The 17540-nt window shown below is 44.7% G+C and overlaps 1 protein-coding gene and 1 long non-coding RNA gene across 2 annotated transcripts in view; one reads left to right on the top strand and one right to left on the bottom strand.

The window, feature by feature from the left end:
- LOC119627675 (uncharacterized) overlaps window positions 1-17540 on the top strand; it is a 59744-nt gene that overhangs the window by 13543 nt on the left and 28661 nt on the right. The gene's annotated exons all lie outside the window — the stretch shown is intronic.
- BCO1 (beta-carotene oxygenase 1) overlaps window positions 9508-17540 on the bottom strand; it is a 50600-nt gene continuing 42567 nt past the window's right edge. Inside the window, exons 9-11 of the mRNA XM_007994180.3 lie at window positions 15794-15888; window positions 14072-14183; window positions 9508-11239 (exon numbers count right to left, since the gene is read on the bottom strand). Of these exons, the coding sequence (XP_007992371.3) occupies window positions 11010-11239; window positions 14072-14183; window positions 15794-15888 (437 nt within the window). The 3' untranslated portion in view covers window positions 9508-11009. The remainder of the gene's footprint in view (window positions 11240-14071; window positions 14184-15793; window positions 15889-17540) is intronic.

Here is a 17540-nt window from a genome sequence, read left to right as displayed (position 1 = left end):
CACTGAATCCTCAGAGCTGGGGCAGTGCAGAAGTGCTTCACTTCCCTATTGAGAATCTGAGGCTAGCTGTGGATTCTACTCTCCTTGAGAACACGCATGCACACAGAAAGTCACATGCAGTTTCAGGAAGCCAATGGGCACCCTGAAGCCCCTCCACCACATCTCCTCAGGTACTCATGACCCCTCTACAGTGAACAAACTGAGACTAACCAACCCCAGAAACCACAAACTCATTACCTGCAGGCACACTGGTGGAAACAGTAACACCCAACATCGCAAATTCTGGTAACTTCAGCCAGGGACAACTCACTATCTCAACTCTGCAATCATTTTCATTCTAAAACATTTATCCTTCAAGAATTATTGAAAGCCAAACCATTCATTTCCCTCCCAGACTTTCGCAAGTCTTGGTGGAGATGAGAATTGAGGTTATCTGTGTTTTAGAGATCAAAATTGCCAGTGTGTTAATGGAATGGGGTGGAGCCCAGTAAACAGGATAATCCATAGATTACTCAGCAATTGATTGGCTTCACAACAGGCCATGGCTTCATTGCCATGAAAGCCAAGATTGGCCACCGTAGATAAAGAACCAGATTTGCCACTGAATGAGGCTTGGGGAGGCCATTCAGCTCACACTTTCATTCCACACACATGTACTGAGTACCTGCCATGTGCCAGACACTGTTCCAGATGCCTAGAATACATCTGAGACTAAAACATGGAAAACTCCTTGCCCCACGAAACATACATCCTGGTGAGAAAGGTGGACAAATACCAACAAACATCTTAAGTAAATTGTAAAATATATTAAATGACAAAAAGCTATGGGGTAGAAGAAAACTTAAGTAGGATAAGGGGATTGGGAGTGTGTGTAATGGAGGGGCAAGCTGTGATGTTAAATTACAGTCAGGAAATCCTCACTGAAGAGATTCGAACAAACTTGATGGAAGGGAGAACACACATTCCTGAAAGGACTGAGCCAAGAGACTGCCAACAACGATGCTAAACAGTTAAAATTCATTCATGCACTCAACAAATATTTATTGAGTGCATTAAGAACTGGGTGCTTGTGGTCATCTAAATAGTGGCCCCCAAAGATACCCAGGTCCTAATCCCTGGAACCTGTGAATGTTGCTTTATATGGCAAAAGGGACTTTGCAGATGTAGTCAAGGTAAGGATCTTGATATGGGAATAGTCTCCTGGATTATCTGGGTGTGACCATGGAAGCAGGGGGAGAGAGGGTGAAGTAATGGGGCCACAAGCTAAAAACGGAGGAAGCTGGAAAAGTCAAGGAAATGGATTCACTTATAGAGGCTCCAGAAGAAATAGCCCTGCTAAGACCTGGGTTTTCATCCTTGTGAGACTCATTTTGGATTTCTGACCCCCAGAAGTGTAAGAAAATCAACTGATGTTGTTTTAAGGCATTACCAAGTTTGCAGTAATTTTTTGCATCAATAGGAGACTTGTGTTCATGTGTGAAGCGCTGAAGCATAGTGCTCAGGCCAGCATGAACTGTCAATAGACTTTAGCGATTATTGGTGTTGTAATTATTATAATAAACAAGCTCAGTTCCTGCCCTTACCTAGAGAGGATGCACAAACAACATGGACATCGCTGTCCCTCTTACACTAATTCCAATGGTAATGCAAAGAACCCTGAACTAGACCATGGCTTTTTGCTTTCCCCAACCAAATGGCAGACTGAAGACAAAGTCACAATGCCAAGGTGACCTTCAGGCAATCCAGGCCTTCCACCAATCCCAAAGCCACCCCCCAAGCTTTCCCACCTACTCCAGGACATCAGTACCCTTCAATCCTTCTGGAACACAGTGGATGTATTCACCTAAAGAAAATACTGGTGAATCGCGCCAGGACATGTGACTCTGAATGAAGCACAGATGTGCTGGACTAACCTGAACCTCACCAGGACCCTGCGATGAAGACAGAGGAAGTCGTTTAAATCTCCACTGCAGAAAGAGCTGTGGGACTCACCACTGACACATCCATCTGGGTTTTCTGGTCTTGAACTAAGCCTTGCTGGGGCCAGCAGAGAGCTGCCCTACAACTACTTCTCTTGGAATGAAGGAAAAATCTAGGAAATGTAGGAGGGAAAAGGGCAACTTTTTTTTTTGCCCTATCTGGAAGATGTTTCAACCCCAAATGGTGACTTTTTTGTTGGCACAACTAGATATCAATGTATACAAGAACAAAGTTGGACCCCTACCTCACACTGCATACAAAAATTAACTCAAAATGGATCATAGACATAATTGTAAGTGCCAAAACTGTAAAATTATTTGAAGAAAACATAGGAGTAATTCTTTATGACCATTTCCTAGATGCGACACCAGAAGTGCAAGTGATCAAAGACAAATTAGATAAATTGCACTTCATCAAAACTTAAAAACTTTTGTACTTCATCAAGAAAGTGAAAAGACTAGCTACAGAATGGGAGAAGATATATGAAAATCATATGTTTGATAGAAGGTTTACATATATCAGATATAAAGAACTCTTGCAACTCAACAATAAAATGACAAGTACCCTGATTAAAAAAGGATTTGAGGCCAGGCGCGGTGGCTCACACCTGTAATCCCAACACTTTGGGAGAGTGAGGCAGAGGGATCAGTTGAGATCAGGAGTTCAAGACCAGCCTGGGCAACATGACAAAATCTCTACTAAAATACAAAAATTAGCCAGGCGTGGTGGTGCACACCTGTAGTCCCAGCTACTCGGGAGCCTGAGGGAGGAGAATCACTTGAACTCAGGAGGTGGAGGTTGCAGTGAGCTGAGACCACACTACTGCACTATAGCCTAGGGACAGAGCAAGACTCCATCTCAAAAAAAAAAAAAAAAAAGGATTTCAGTAGACATTTCTCCAAAGAAGATATACAATGGCCAATAAACACATGCAAAGATGCTCAACGTGATTAGTCATGAGGGAAGTGCAAATGAAAACCACAGTGAGATGCCACTTCAGTCCCACTATGCTGGCTAAACTAGGAAAAGCAGACAATGCCAAATGTTAGGGAGAATGTGGACATACTGAACTGTCATACATTGCTGGTGGGATTGTAAAATGCCACAACAACTTTGTAAAACAGGCAGTTCATCAAAATGTTAAACATAGAGTCACCATGTGACCCAGCAATTCCACTCCTAGGTATATACTCAAGAGAATGAAAACATGTCCGCACAACAACTTGTACATAAATGTTCATAACAACACTGTTCATGACAGCCAAAAAGAAGAAACAGCCGGGCATGGTGGCTCACACCTGTAATCCCAGCACTTTGGGAGGCTGAGATGGGAGGATCGCTTGAGACCAGGTGTTTGAGATCACCCTGGGCAACATAGTGAGACCCTGTCTCTACCAAAATTAAAAAAAAATTGGCTGGACGTGGTGGGCGCCTGTAGTCCCAGCTACTTGGGAGGCTGAGTCAGGAGTATCCCAACAGATGGGGAGCGGAGGTTGCAGTGAGCCATGATTGTGCCTCTGCACTCCAGCCTGGGTGACAGAGTGAGACCCTGTCTCCAAAAAAAAAAAAAAAGAAAAAGAAAGAAAGAAAAGAAACCTAAATGCTTACCAATTGTTAAATGGATAAGCAAACTGTAGTATATTTGTGCAATGAATGTCATTCAGCAGTACAAAGTAGTCGCAATTCGTGCAACGACATAGATGAACCTTGAAACAGAATTAGTAAAAGGAGGGTCACAAAAAGCCCACATGTAATTCCATTTATATGAAATGTCCAGAATAAGCAAATCCACAGAAACAGAAGGTAGATTTGTGGTTGCCTAGGACTGGGGGGTGCAGAATGAGGAGTAATTCCAGTGAATATAGGGGGGTTTTTTTGGAGTAATAAAAATGTTCTAAAATTAGGTAGTAGCGATGGTTACAGAACTCACAATATACTAAACTAAAATCATTGAGTTGTACTTTATATACGTATGCCCGGCTGGTCTCGAACTCCTGGGCTCAAGCGATACTCCCAGCTCGGCCTCCCAAAGTGCTGGGATTACAAACATGAACCACCACGCCCTGCTGAGTTGTACATTTTAAGTGAGTGAGTTTTTTGGTATGTGACTTAGATCTCTAAAAAGCTATATATATATACATAAAAATGACTATCAGTCCTTGATTGTCCTTGAAGCCACCTTTGGAAAATTCCCTTTAGTTAATGCCAGTTTCATTTCTGACCTGAGTGCAGATAAAGTGGGGGTCTGCTTGGGGCTGTCTTTTGCTATGGCCCCCGCCTTCTGCCCAACAGTTCAGGTTTTCAAGATTCTCATATGCTTCCCTGACTCCAAGGCCAGGCACACGCTCCTTTTTAAATTTGGATCACCTGTTTCACCTTGCCAACTGCTACCATCCTTCCTCTTGTGGCCATCCCTGGCTAAGGCTGCAGAGGGTACACCCATTTTTCACCTCCATTCCATTGTATTGTGTTGGTTTTTCACAAAGCCATACACTCCCTGAGCACACTGAGGCACTGGTTTTTTCCAGCACTATCTGCGAGCACAGTCTTATCACTGAGTAAGTGAACGAATGTGAATGTATGCCTGAAAAAGAACGTGTATTTGTGGACGGGCGCGGTGACTCACGCCTGTAATCCCAGGACTTTGGGAGGCCAAGGCAGGTGGATCACCTGAGGTCAGGAGTTGGAGATCAGCCTGGCCAACATGGTGAAATTCCATCTCTACTAAAAATACAAAAAAATTAGCCAGGCGTGGTGGCACATGCCTATAGTCCCAACTACTTGGGAGGCTGAGGCAGGAGAATTGCTTGAACCCGGGAGGCGGAGGTTGTAGTGAGCTGAGATCGTGCCACTGTACTCCAGCCTGGGTGACAAAGTGAGACTCCGTCTCAAAAACCAACCAACCAAACAAAAACCATGCATTTGTATGGAGTGGAAGAATATGGAGAATTGGAAAGACTAGGGAAAAGGAAGGAGGGAGGATTTGAACTAAAATGATATTACCATGTACCCATGTTTTCTCAGTTTCCTCAGAGATGGGTTTTCTCAGTCCTACCACCATTTTGACCATTTGAGCCTCAAATATCCAAAATTGTCTTCTCAGTTTCAGTCTTATGAATCAAGCCAAACCTTTGGCCTTTCAAGAAAACACCCATTACCTTGTTTTTCTACTCTTTGGCTCAGAAATTTTGAATCGGGAATCTAGCTGAAGAAAATAACAGTAACAGCCACCCAAATACAGGGTAGGGGATGAACTCTAGAATTTTATGCAGGACATTACTTATCAGGGCCTTATCTATAATAGTCAAAAATTGGAAATAACCTAAATGTCCAACAGTAGGGTAGTCTACATTATGCCATGCCCCCAAGAAGGAATATTATGCACCCATTAAAAGAATTTAATGACCTGGGAAAATGCTTGCATCATATGTTAAGTGAAAAGGAGTAGATTATAAACTGGTGATCACTAATATGTAAACGCTGCCCACACACACGCACTCAAAAACACCTGGAGAAAAACATATCAAAATGATTTCAGTGGTTTCCTTTTGGTAATGTAACTGTGGTGTCTTTCTCATTTATTTCTTTAATTTATCCAGGTGTTCTACAATAAACAGATAAGACTTAACACAGGAAAAACAAAAAACCCTAAGCCTGATTCTTTCCACTGCTCTTTCTTGGGAAAAACTCTCAGCACCTGCTTTGTTCAGGCAACCACGTCTGTCTCCAAATCCTTGCCCTGCACTCCCAACCTGGCAGGACCAGCCCCTTGCCAGTTCCCTCTGGCCACTCAGGCAGGTCCTCAAGTCCTGGCCCATCAGGAAGCCTTTCTTTTTCTTTTCTTTCTTTTTTTTTTGTTTGAGACATTGTCTTACTCTGTCGCCCAGCCTGGAGTGCAGTGGCGTGATCTCAGCTCGCTGCAAGCTTCGCCTCCCAGATTCACACCATTCTCCTGCCTCAGCCTCCTGAGTAGCTGGGACTACAGGCGCCCGCCACCATGCCCCCCAAAAATTATATTGTATAAAAACACAATGTAATTTTTTGTATTTTTAGTAGAGACGGGGTTTTACTGTGTTAGCCAGGATGGTCTCGATCTCCTGACCTCGTGATCCGCCCACCTCATCCTCCCGAAGTGCTGGGATTACAGGCGTGAGCCACCGCGCCTGGCCTTGGGAAAGCCTTTCTTAATTACGAGAAAGAAAGCTGTCCTCTTCCCCACCCAGGCTGAATACAGTGCCGCCACATCTCTCTTTGCTGGTTGTGTCCAAGAAAATCTGCCTCTTAGCTGGGACTGGACCTCAAAGGATGCTTTTTGATGTGGCACAGGAGCTGGGGCAGTCGGCGCTGTTTTTCTGGGCAGGATCTCTGAGTCTAAACTCACTGGAAGAAGTTCAAGTACTGAGACCGCACGTCTCATCATTGTTGGATGTTGAGAATGGTGGTGATGACTTTTTGGTCTGCATGTCCTGATTTGTCATGAGAAAGACATCTCCTGGCCATTTAAAAACCACCCAGTCTTTTAAACAGTTTTTAAGAAGCCATCAAAGGTGTTTATACTTAACCTGGACCAGCAACCTTCTTAAAGGAGTCAGGCTGAACTTTGTTCTGGAGGAAGTGTTCGAGCAAATATTGTAGATGTCGCGCCAACACAGTTAGATTTTTTGTGAGTTGATTGCCCAAGTGTCTATCCAGCTTATTCCAGAATTGGGATTAAATTAGAGAAAGCTTTGGTGGAAAAAGTTAGTGGGTCAGCAAACATTTGGGTTTCCTACTGTGTACCTGACGCTTGCAGCACAGAGCACTTGAGAAATGCTGTGGCTTTATCAAAGCAATAAAGAAATCCAGAGTGATTTTTCCTGCAGAACTTCCTGGTCATATATTCCACCCACATGAAACATAACAAGGAAGGCTAAGAGGGTAAGATGGAGTGTCTTGTGGGTCCTTCAAGAATGGAGCATGCATCATAGCTCTTGTGGAGTTTTGAGCTAATTACCCTGGTCTGTATACGAAATGTGTCCAAATTAAGGACCCAGATAAACTGAATATCTTGGCATCAACCTTTGGTGTTTTTGAAACTGAGAAAGAAAGATTTGGCGTGCCAGCCTCCCTCATCAGTCTGGTATTCTACCTGTCATCTTCAACAAGATAAACAAACCACGGACATATTTTTCTTCCCCACAGAACTGCACCCTTTTTCATGACTAGTTCTGGGTACTGTTAGGCAATAGGAATCTAGTAGAAAGGAGGTGGGGAAGCATTTTTTAATTCTACCCTCTTCTCAAGTATTTAAAGTGGAAGAATGAGTGGGTGAGGACTTGTCACATTTTTCAATTCTTTTCCATTCCTGCCACCCAAACGCAGCCCTTAATCAGGTTTTTCTCAGGTCACTAGAGTTGGCATTTCTCCTTTGTCCATTTTGTTTTGTTTTGTTTTATTTATTTTATTTTATTTTATATTTTATTTTATTTTATTTTATTTTATTATTTTGAGACAGAGTCTTACTCTGTCACCCAGGCTGGAGTGCAGTGGCACGATCTCAGCTCACTGCAACCTCCATCTCCTGTGTTCAAGTGATTCTTCTGCCTCAACCTCCCAAGTAGCTGGGATTACAGGTGCCCACCACCATGCCCGGCTAATTTTTGTATTTTTAGTAGAGACAAGGTTTCACCATGTTGGCCAGACTGGTCTCAAACTCCTGACCTCGTGATCTGCCTGCACTGGCCTCCCAGCATGCTGGGATTACAGATGTGGGCCACCGCACCTGGTCCCCTTTTGTCCATTTTATCAAGGCTGGAGGTACTGAGGTTCCCAAAGGCGATTCTGAGGAAGAACAGATGGTCTTTGTCCTGCCATTTCCATGGCTTGCGTTTTTGTTGAACAGGGTATGTAAGCTTAGGGCAAAAATGAAAATGCTGAGAACGATAGGAGGGGTTTTGCAGGACCAACAGGGAGGAGAGGAGAGAGGGGAGTGGTCAGGGACAGCAGGAGTGAGGAACCTTAGCAGGGAACTACGTGTGTTGTCATTGGACTCCATGTGGACTCGCTTCCCCATCTCCCGGGAGCTCTCCTGTAAGACATCCATTTCTTGTTGACGCATTGACGAGTTGAATCTGTTGGGCGAACTGGTGCATTCGTTCATTCAACAAGTATGTATTGAGTGCCTACATTACACGAGGCAGTGTTACAAGTGTTGAGGATAAAATAGTGAGTCAGACACACCCAATGCCTAATGACTTGGATGAATACCCACCACGACTGGATGAATCTTCAAGGAATTCTGCTGTGTGAGAAAAGCCAATCCCAAAAGGTTAATACCGCATTATCCCATTTACATAACATTTTTGAAAGGACACCATTTTATGGTGGTTGCCAGGGGTTAGGGATGGGAGGCGAGGAGGGCGGGAGGTAGGTTTGGTGATAAAAAAGTGACATGAGGGATCTTCATGCCGACATGCTATTTGGTATCTTGCCTGTGATGGTGGATGCAGTCTAGAATTTGTCTAGAACTATATACACGTACACACAAATAAGTACAAGTAAAACTGGGAAATCTAAATAAGATTGGTGGATAATATCAATATCCTGGTTGTGATATTGTACTATATAAATTTGCAAAATGTTACAAATGGGGGAACTGGGTAAAGTCTGCATGAGATCTTTCTGTATAATTTCTCAACACTGCATGTGCATGTACAATTATCTCAATAAAAACTTCAATGAAGGAAAAAAAAAAAGGGCTTGGCTGGGCATGGTAGCTCACGCCTGTAATCCCAGCACTTTGGGAGGCTGAGGTGGCAGATCACCTGAGGTCAGGAGTTCAAGACCAGCCTGGCCAACATGGTGAAACCCCGTCTTTACTAAAAAAAATACAAAGATTACTGGGCGTGGTGGCACGTGCTTGTATTACCAGCTACTAGGGAGACTGAGGCAGGAGAATAGCTTGAATCCCGGAGACGGAGGTTGCAGTGAACCGAGATTGTGCCACTGTACTCCAGCCTGGGTGACAGAGTGAGACTCTGTCTCAAAAAACATTAAAAAAAAAAAAAAAGGAAAAAAGAAAAGAAAGACTGGGCAAGGTGGGACGTGCCTGTAATCCTAGCCCTTTGAAAGGCCAAGGTGGGAGGATCACTTGAGCCCAGGAGTTCGAGACTAGCCTGGGCAACATGATGAAACCCTGTCTCTACAAAAAATACAAAACTTAGCTGGATGTGGTGGGACATGGCTGTAGTCCCCACTACTACTCGGGAGGCTGAGGTGGGAGGGTCACTTAAGCCTGGGAGGTTGAGGCTACAGTGAGCCAAGATTACATCACTGCATTCTAGCGAGGATGACAGAGCGAGATCCTGTCTCAGAAAAAGAAAGAAAGAAAGAAAGAAAGAAAGAAAGAAAGAAAGAAAGAAAGAAAGGAAGGAAGGAAGGAAGGAAGGAAGGAAGGAAGGAAGGAAGGAAGGAAGGAAGGAAGGAAGGAAGGAAGGAAGGAAGGAAGGAAGGAAGGAAGGAAGGAAGGAAGGAAGAGAAAGAAAAGAAAGAAAGAAAGGAAAAGAAAGGAAAAGAAAGGAAAAGAAAGGAAAAGAAAGGAAAAGAAAGGAAAAGAAAGGAAAAGAAAGGAAAAGAAAGGAAAAGAAAGGAAAAGAAAGGAAAAGAAAGGAAAAGAAAGGAAAAGAAAAGAAAAGAAAAGAAAGAAAAGTAAAAGCCTAACTCCCTGGCCTCATGGAGCCTACATTTTGGTAGAAGCTAAGTATGGCTTCATGGTGGTTGCAGGGCAAAAGCTAAGACCATACTGGAGGGAGCTGCCCCTCTGGGGGATTCCATGCAGTGCCACTAGAGAGTCCTTCCCATCCTCCAGATATGTCATCGAATCCCCATTGGTGACTGAATGAAATCCAGATTCAGGAGAGGAGGTAAGTGCGGAATAAGGCTGTGAAGCCCAGCTCTCCTGATCGCATGACCTGGGAATTATCCAGCCTGCCTTTGTTTTTTTACACCATGCATCAGGCACCCACTTGACTGTAGACTCAGATGTCTCTGGGGCTCCCGGTAGTGATGTGGCATCCCACTTGTCTTGTTCCCCACTTTCTCCATCCCCATCACTACCTGGCTCAGGGGCCTTCAGCCTCCTTCCACACTGCCCCAAATGCCTGGTTTATCTTGGCAGCATGTACAAGCTTGGAGAAACTCCTTTTACCTATGCACATGGGCATGGCTCACTGCTCTAGTTCTCAGCAGTAGGGAAGAACTCTCAGCAGTAGGGAAGAACCCAATCTTGGGTTCGAGCCCCTTGGCTGTGGCTAGTCAGGTCAATGTCCAGTACCTATTAATCCCCTCCTGCAAAGAGGAGTCCCACACCAAACTGTCAGTCCCATTGACTGTACAATGAGGCATCGTGCTGGCTGTGAACCATCAAGCTCTGCAACTATTTTATTGCCTTAGAAGACCTTCAGGGGGAGAAGCCATGAAAAAATAAAGTCTGAGTAAAGTTTTTATTATTTTATATTACGCCCTGACTTGCATGGAATGACTACAAAGTGGCATGCCTTCCTGGTCACATAACTTAACTCATCAGGCCTGGCTAGAAAGCGAGAACTCCCAAATACACAATTTAGTCCACTAGAAAGACGGGAGGGAGCAAAGGAAAGAGAAAGAGACAGAGGAAGGCACAATGATAAATAACTATCTGTCTCTTTTCTAACAGGTTAGTGGCTCATTCTAAAAATGATGATGATGTCATTGAATATAATTTCCGATTCATAGTCAAGGTCTTTATGTTAAAGGAAAGGAGCTTTCTTAGAAGAACTGGATCTAATCAATATATACTTGATCTTCAAATATTTGACTTTCAAACAAAATTTTTACGGCCAAAATAAAATGAAAGAAATGATACTGACAAGCTCTCTTGCCATGCCCTTGTGAAAGCACCCACAGAAAGAATAAGTACAAAAGGTAACCAAGGCCCTCCCCTCTATCCAAAGATATGTATCCATGGAGTTCTGACAGCCAAGCTTCCCTCCCCTGTCCAAACCTCAACACCATCAGGTCAGAGGAGCCCCGTGGCAGTCGGAAGCCTTGTCCCGCTGTTCCTCAGAAGCGGCCTGCTTTTTTGCGTCCCCGTCCATGTCTGCGATGAATAATCCATGGAGATCCATGTGCATATCGACATCAACGGAGGCACGGGCCAATTCTGTAAAGCTTTTGGCATCCAGAATGAGCAGAAAAGGCGGCTTCTGGGGATCAGTAGAGACAATGGCTGATAGGATTACTCCTTTGGGGAAACAGAAAGAAACACTTTGTAAAAGTGCAGGCTTCAGCCGGAGGGATGAATTTCTCAGCATGTCTCTCCGCCCTCTTTAGACATATGTATCTAACCAAAACAGGACGGAAGTGAATTTGAGACACTGTACTAGAAAGGAAAGGCCTGGAAACTAGGAATCAGAAAATCTGGCTGTAGGGCAGGCGTGGTGGCTCACGCCTGTAATCCCAGCACTTTGGGAGCAGAGGTGGGGAGATCACTTCCGATCAGGAGTTCGAGACCAGCCTGGCCAACATGGTGAAACCCCGTCTCTACTAAAAATACAAAAATTAGCTGGGTGTGGTGGTGGGTGCTTGTAATCTCAGCTACTCAGGAGACTGAAAAAGGAGAATCATGAGACTGAAGCAGAAGAATCACTTGAACCTGGGAGTGGAGTTTGCAGTGAGCCGAGATCGCACCATTGCACTCCAGCCTGGGTGACGGAGTGAAACACCATCTCAAAACAAACAAACAAAGAAACCAGAAAACCTGGTTCTAGCCCTGGCTGGGCCAGTCCCTTGACCTCTCGGAGCCTCAGTCTCTTCATCAGTAGAGGTGGGATAATCTCACCTACACTCACAGGGTTGCCGAGAGTATCTCCTGCATGATGGATTTTGAAAGCACACTAAATTATTGCAGGCATTGAAGAATGGCATTCGTTTTGTTTGTTTGTTTTGCTTTTTTGAGATGGGTTCTTACTCTGTTGCCCAGACTAGAGTGCAGTGGCGTGATCACAGCTCACTGCAATCTCGATCTCTTGGGCCCAAGCTATCCTCCCACCTCAGCCCTCCAAATAGCTGGGACTACAGGCACATGACATGACATCTGGCTTATTTTTGTATTTTTTGTCAGATGGGGTCTCCCTATATTGCCCATGCTGGTCTTGAACTCCTGGACTCAAGCAATCTGCCCACCTTGACCTCCCAAGTGCTGGGATTACAGGCAGAAACCACCGCACCTGGCTTGAAGAATGGCATTTCAATGGTTAAACAAAATAATGCATATCAACTTCCTGCAAATACTCTCAGTGCCCCCAGAGGGTCCCAGGTTGAAGAGCAGTTGAGCATCCTTGAAGTCAGATTGGCCTGGATTTACATCTTACCTCTGAATGTATGGGATGTGTGACCTTGGGCAACAAAGTCACTCTTTGAGCATCCCATTGGTAAAATGAAGATGATGATACTCCCTCCTCACAGAGAATGTAAAGGAAGTGTCCACACCGCCGAGTGGGACAACGGCCTGAGCAGGAGGCAATGCCAGTGGTCCCCCGCCTTGGAGATGACAGTGACACAGGGTTGCTGGCCTGGCATGCCATGCCATGATCAGTAGGAAGACAAGACCCAGGTGGAAAACCACTCCCTTGTCACCTGAGGGAAGAAGCTGGCAGGCTCAAGTGGGGCAGCCTGCCCTCCTTGCAGGTGTGGCGGCCCCATTGCCAGCGTGGCCAGGTGACATCCCCACCTATGGTTCTAGTTACCCTCCTTAGCCTCCTCAGGGCTGTGGGCAGGGCATTTCTGAAGCATTTCTGAGAATGAAAGGGGAAGGATCATTCAGTCAAGTGGAAACCTAGAAAATAGAGGTGGGCCACAAATACACATTTCCAGGGGCGCCGTGAAACATTTACGCGCTTATGCATTGTTAAAAATTTGGATCTAGGCCACGTGCAGTGGCTGACACCTGTAATCCCAGCACTTTGGGAGGCTAAGATGGGAGGATCGCTTGAGCCCAGGAGTTAGAGACCAGCCTGGGAAACACAGTGAGACCCTTTCTCTACAACAAATACAAAGAATGAGCTAGGCATGGTGGCGTGCCCCTGTAGCTCCAGCTACTTGGTAGGCTGAGGTGGGAGGATCACTTGAACTTAGGAGTTTGAGGCTGTAGTGAGCTACGATCATGCCACTACACTCCAGCCTGGGCAACAGAGCAAGACTCCATTTCTTAAAAACATTTCTTTTGGATCTAGCCACTGTAATCAATTTAAAAACCAAGATTCTGCATTCTGAGAGAGCTTAGTGTCACCGCACTGATGGACTTTGTGCAGTAAAAAACTTAAACTTATCTAAAAAGGAGACTGGCTTTTGTCCTCAGTTTCTGGGAGGTCACCTCTATACTGGTGAAATGTCCTGCTTGATACAAGTATCTTTGTATACGTGGGGGCCTTGGGCCACACCAGGCAGTCTACCGTTACAGTGGGATTTATGGTGGGGCCTTGGGCCACGTGGTATGAGCTTGATCTCCAGGAGGACTGAAGACTACATAAAGGTCAGACACACAGGCGGGCAACCATGTTTACATGAGTGAGCCCCAGTATAAACTCTCCATACCGAGTCTCGGGGAGCTTCCTGGCTGGCAATAATATTGTGTGAGCATTGTCACACAGCATTGTCAGGAGAAGTCAGTGCTATCTGTGACTCTTCTGGGAGAGTGCAGCTGGAAGCTCCTGTGGGTCCCTGCTGGGCTCTGTCTTGTGCACCTCTTCCCTTTGCTAATTTTAGTCTGTATCTTTTCACTGCTGCAAACCAGAACTGTGAGTATAAGCGCTTGCAGTGAGGTTGGTGATTCTAATGAATTATTGAAGCCGAAGGGTATCTTGGAGACCTTCAAACTTTGCAATTGGTATAAGAAGTAAAGGTAGCCTTGGGGACTCCCTAACCTTTTAGCTTTAACCCAGACAGATGTAGACTTCAAAGCACCAGTCCACCCCCTTTATGAGCTGGGGGGTCAGCTGCCCCTAAATGGTGTCTCTGTGGGAAGGGGGATCATCAGCAGCATGCAGCGACTAGGCTTGGCTTCTTAGAGTCTTACCGTCATCCTCATCCTTGGCACCTGGTGCGGGCACAAACAGGGGTTCCGCTGGCCAGCAGTCGTCCTCTCTCCATTTCAAGGATGACTTTGTGAGAATGTCATATTTTATTATCTGTACATCCAACGAGGAGAAACACAGAAATGAAGCCCATCGGATATAGACTTTTGACATAATCACCCAATGACAGCTACCTCTGGTGAGCACAGCCAAGAAAGGACAGGAGCTAACTCTCCTCCCTGAGGTTTTTTTGTTGTTGTTTTTTGGTTTTTGTTTTTTTTGAGATGGAGTTTCACTCTTGTCATCCAGGCTGGAGTGCAATGGCGTGATCTTGTCTCACTGCAACCTCCACCTCCTGGGTTCAAGCAATCCTCCTGCCTCAGCCTCTCGAGTACCTGGGATTACAGGCATGTACCACCACACCTGGCAAATTTTTTGTATTTTTAGTAGAGACGGGGTTTCACCATGGCCAGGTTGGTCTTGAACTCTTGACCTCAGGTGATCTGCCTGCCTCAGTCTCCCAGAATGCTGGGATTACAGGCATGAGCCACCGCGCCCAGCCTCCTCCCCCAGTTTTAAACATGGGTCCTCCAGCCACCATGTAGCTGATACTGCATAAGGAATTCTTTTAAAAATTAAAATATTTTTAAATTTATTATTATTATTTAATATAGAGACAGGGTCTTGCTATTGTTGACCAAGCTGGTCTCGAACTCCTGGCCTCAAGCAATCCTCAGCCCCCCAAAGTGCTAGGATTATAGGTGTGAGCCACCACACCCCATCTAAAAATTAAAATATTGACTATATCTTATATTTGGCATTGCACTGCAATTTTATATGAGTTAAATAAATGAATACATTCAATGCAAACATTTAAAAGTATAATACAACCCCTTTGTTGCTTTAAGAGTGCAATTCCCTGAATCTCCCTTAATCTCCCAACAGGCCTATTTCCCTGTAGGTCTGGTATTAGTGGAGAGTGGTTTGGGGTATGGAGGGGTGGAGGCTTAATTTTTGGCTGTGGACATTTCTGCTCTGTTTGCAATAAAAAAAAGATTTTCCATTTTATTATGAAAAATGAAGATGTTTAAAAAAAGTGATCCCTGCACAGCACTTAGCACGGTGACCAGCACACAGTAAGTGTTTCACAAATGGTAGCTTAAGAAGCACAGTGGGCCAGGCATCGTGGCTCATGGCTGTAATCCAGCACTTTTGGTGGCTGAGGCAGGAGGATCCCTCGAACCTAGGAGTTCAAGACCAGCATGGACAACACAATGAGACCCTGCCTCTTTCTGTATATTTTTTTAAATGAAAAGGAAAAAGCAAATCAAAACAAAAAAAGAAGCAAAATAAATCCTCTAAGTTTCAGCTGCACCCTCTCTGCTGGAGAGGGTGAGTTCCTTAGGTCAGGGATTGGGCATCCCCCTGCTGACTTCCTTACCCTCAGTGCCTACCACATTGTAGCCAATAGTTGGTGCTCAATAAATATGTATTGAATAAAGAAATCAGTGAATAAACTCCAGCCATAACCTCTTACCTGAACCTTAGCCCATTAGGTGCCACTCCCTCTCCCAGCTGTCCATCCTTACTTCAAATTTATTTTATCCTACACTTACCTCCCTCTGACCTCCTCTTTTCTAATCCATGTCTCAGAACCTTAGAATTCAGCGTTGCATATAGACACAATCACTGTAGGAAAAGCCTGTGAATACAGACACCAGTACCTTGGTTGGGATTGGACTCCATTGAACTCCTGCAGCAAAGACATACCGGTATCGCTTTCCATTGTGAGCGTAATTGACCCGTGGAAGCTCTAAGCCTACAAGGAAATTAGAAGGCAGATGAAGCCCCCATCACTGGGGGCTGGGAGCATCCACCCTTCCTGTCAGACTGGGTAGCCTTTCCTCAGAATTCGTTCCCACACCAAGATCCCTGAGCTTGATGTAGAGCCTGAATTGGATCAAAGGTGGTCAAAGGCAGGGGACGGAGCCTCTGATAATTACCCCAGCTCTATCAGAAAGGCCTGGAGCAATGTACCACAGACCTAGGTTTTAAGTGTATAAACATCTTTAATTATCCAAGATAGAAATCAAAGAGAATGGCATGATTAAAATCAGAGGCTACTGCAATTTCTTAAAGCTCTTTTCAAAAAAGTGCTGATGTGTGTATGTGTGCATGCATGTGCATATGTGTGATGAGAAATGGGAAGCTGGCTGGGTGCAGTGGCTCACGCCTATAATCGCAGCACTTTGGGAGGCTGAGGCGGGCAGATCATTTGAGGTCAGGAGTTTGAGACCAGCCTGGCCAACATGGCAAAACCCTCCCTCTACTGAAAGTACAAAGAAAATTAGCCAGGCATGGTGATGCATGCCTGTAATTCCAGCAACTCGGGAGGCTGAGGCAGGAGAATCACGTGAACCCAGGAGGTAGAGGTTGCAGTGAGCCGAGATCGCGCCACTGCACTCCAGCCTGGGCCACAGAGTGAGACTCTGTCTAAAAAAAAAATAAAAAAGAAAGAAAAAAGAAAAGAAAGAAAAAGAAAGAAAGAAGGAAAAAAAAAAAAAAAAAAGAAATAGGAAGCTGTGCCAGGCATAGTGGCTCATGCTTGTAATCCCAGCTCTTTGGGAAGCTGAGATGGGAGGATTGCTTGATGCCAGGAGTTCAAGACCAACCTGCTCAACATGGCAAGAACCCCATCTCTAAAATTAAAAACTAAAAACTAAAACAGAATGGGAAGCTGTGGAAAAGGGTGTCAACGGAGAACAGTTAATTAAATCTGGTGAATTATATAATAACATGGAAAAATAACATTTAATAATGATTTTAATAACATGGGCAAGTGTCCATACCATAAGGTTAAGCGTAAAATGCTGATTATAGAATTACTGTATCTCCACTAGGTTACAAATGAAGAGAAAAAATTTGGAAGCATTGGTGGGGTTATAACTGCCTTATAGTTTACATTTTCTACGATAGAATCTAAGTTTCTCATTATGTGAAATTTTCATCATCTTATTTTTACATAATCAAAAATCTTATTTTTTTTTCTCTCTCTCTGTGTGTGTGTGTGTGTGTGTGTGTATATATATATATGTTTTTTTTGTCGTTGTTGTTTTTTGAGATAGAGTCTCGCTGTGTCGCCTGGACTGGAGTGTAGTGGCGCCATCTCAGCTCACTGCAACCACCACCTCCTGGGTTCAAGCAATTCTCCTGCCTCAGCCTCCTGAGTAGCTAGGACTACAGGTGCTCGCCATCACATCCGGCAAATTTTTTTTTTTTTTTGTATTTTTAGTAGAGAGAGGGTTTCACTGTGTTAGCCAGGATGGTCTCGATCTCCTTACCTCGTGATCCGCCCGCCTTGGCTTGCCGAAGTGCTGGGATTACAGACATGAGCCACCGCGCTTGGCCGTAAATGTGTATATATGTATATATGCCTGTTGCATCAAATGGAATTTCTAAGTCTGAATACTG

This window comes from Chlorocebus sabaeus, chromosome 5 (assembly GCF_047675955.1).
Source record: "Chlorocebus sabaeus isolate Y175 chromosome 5, mChlSab1.0.hap1, whole genome shotgun sequence".
Classification (NCBI taxonomy): Eukaryota; Metazoa; Chordata; class Mammalia; order Primates; family Cercopithecidae; genus Chlorocebus; species Chlorocebus sabaeus.
This window is presented reverse-complemented; position numbering and strand designations above follow the sequence as displayed.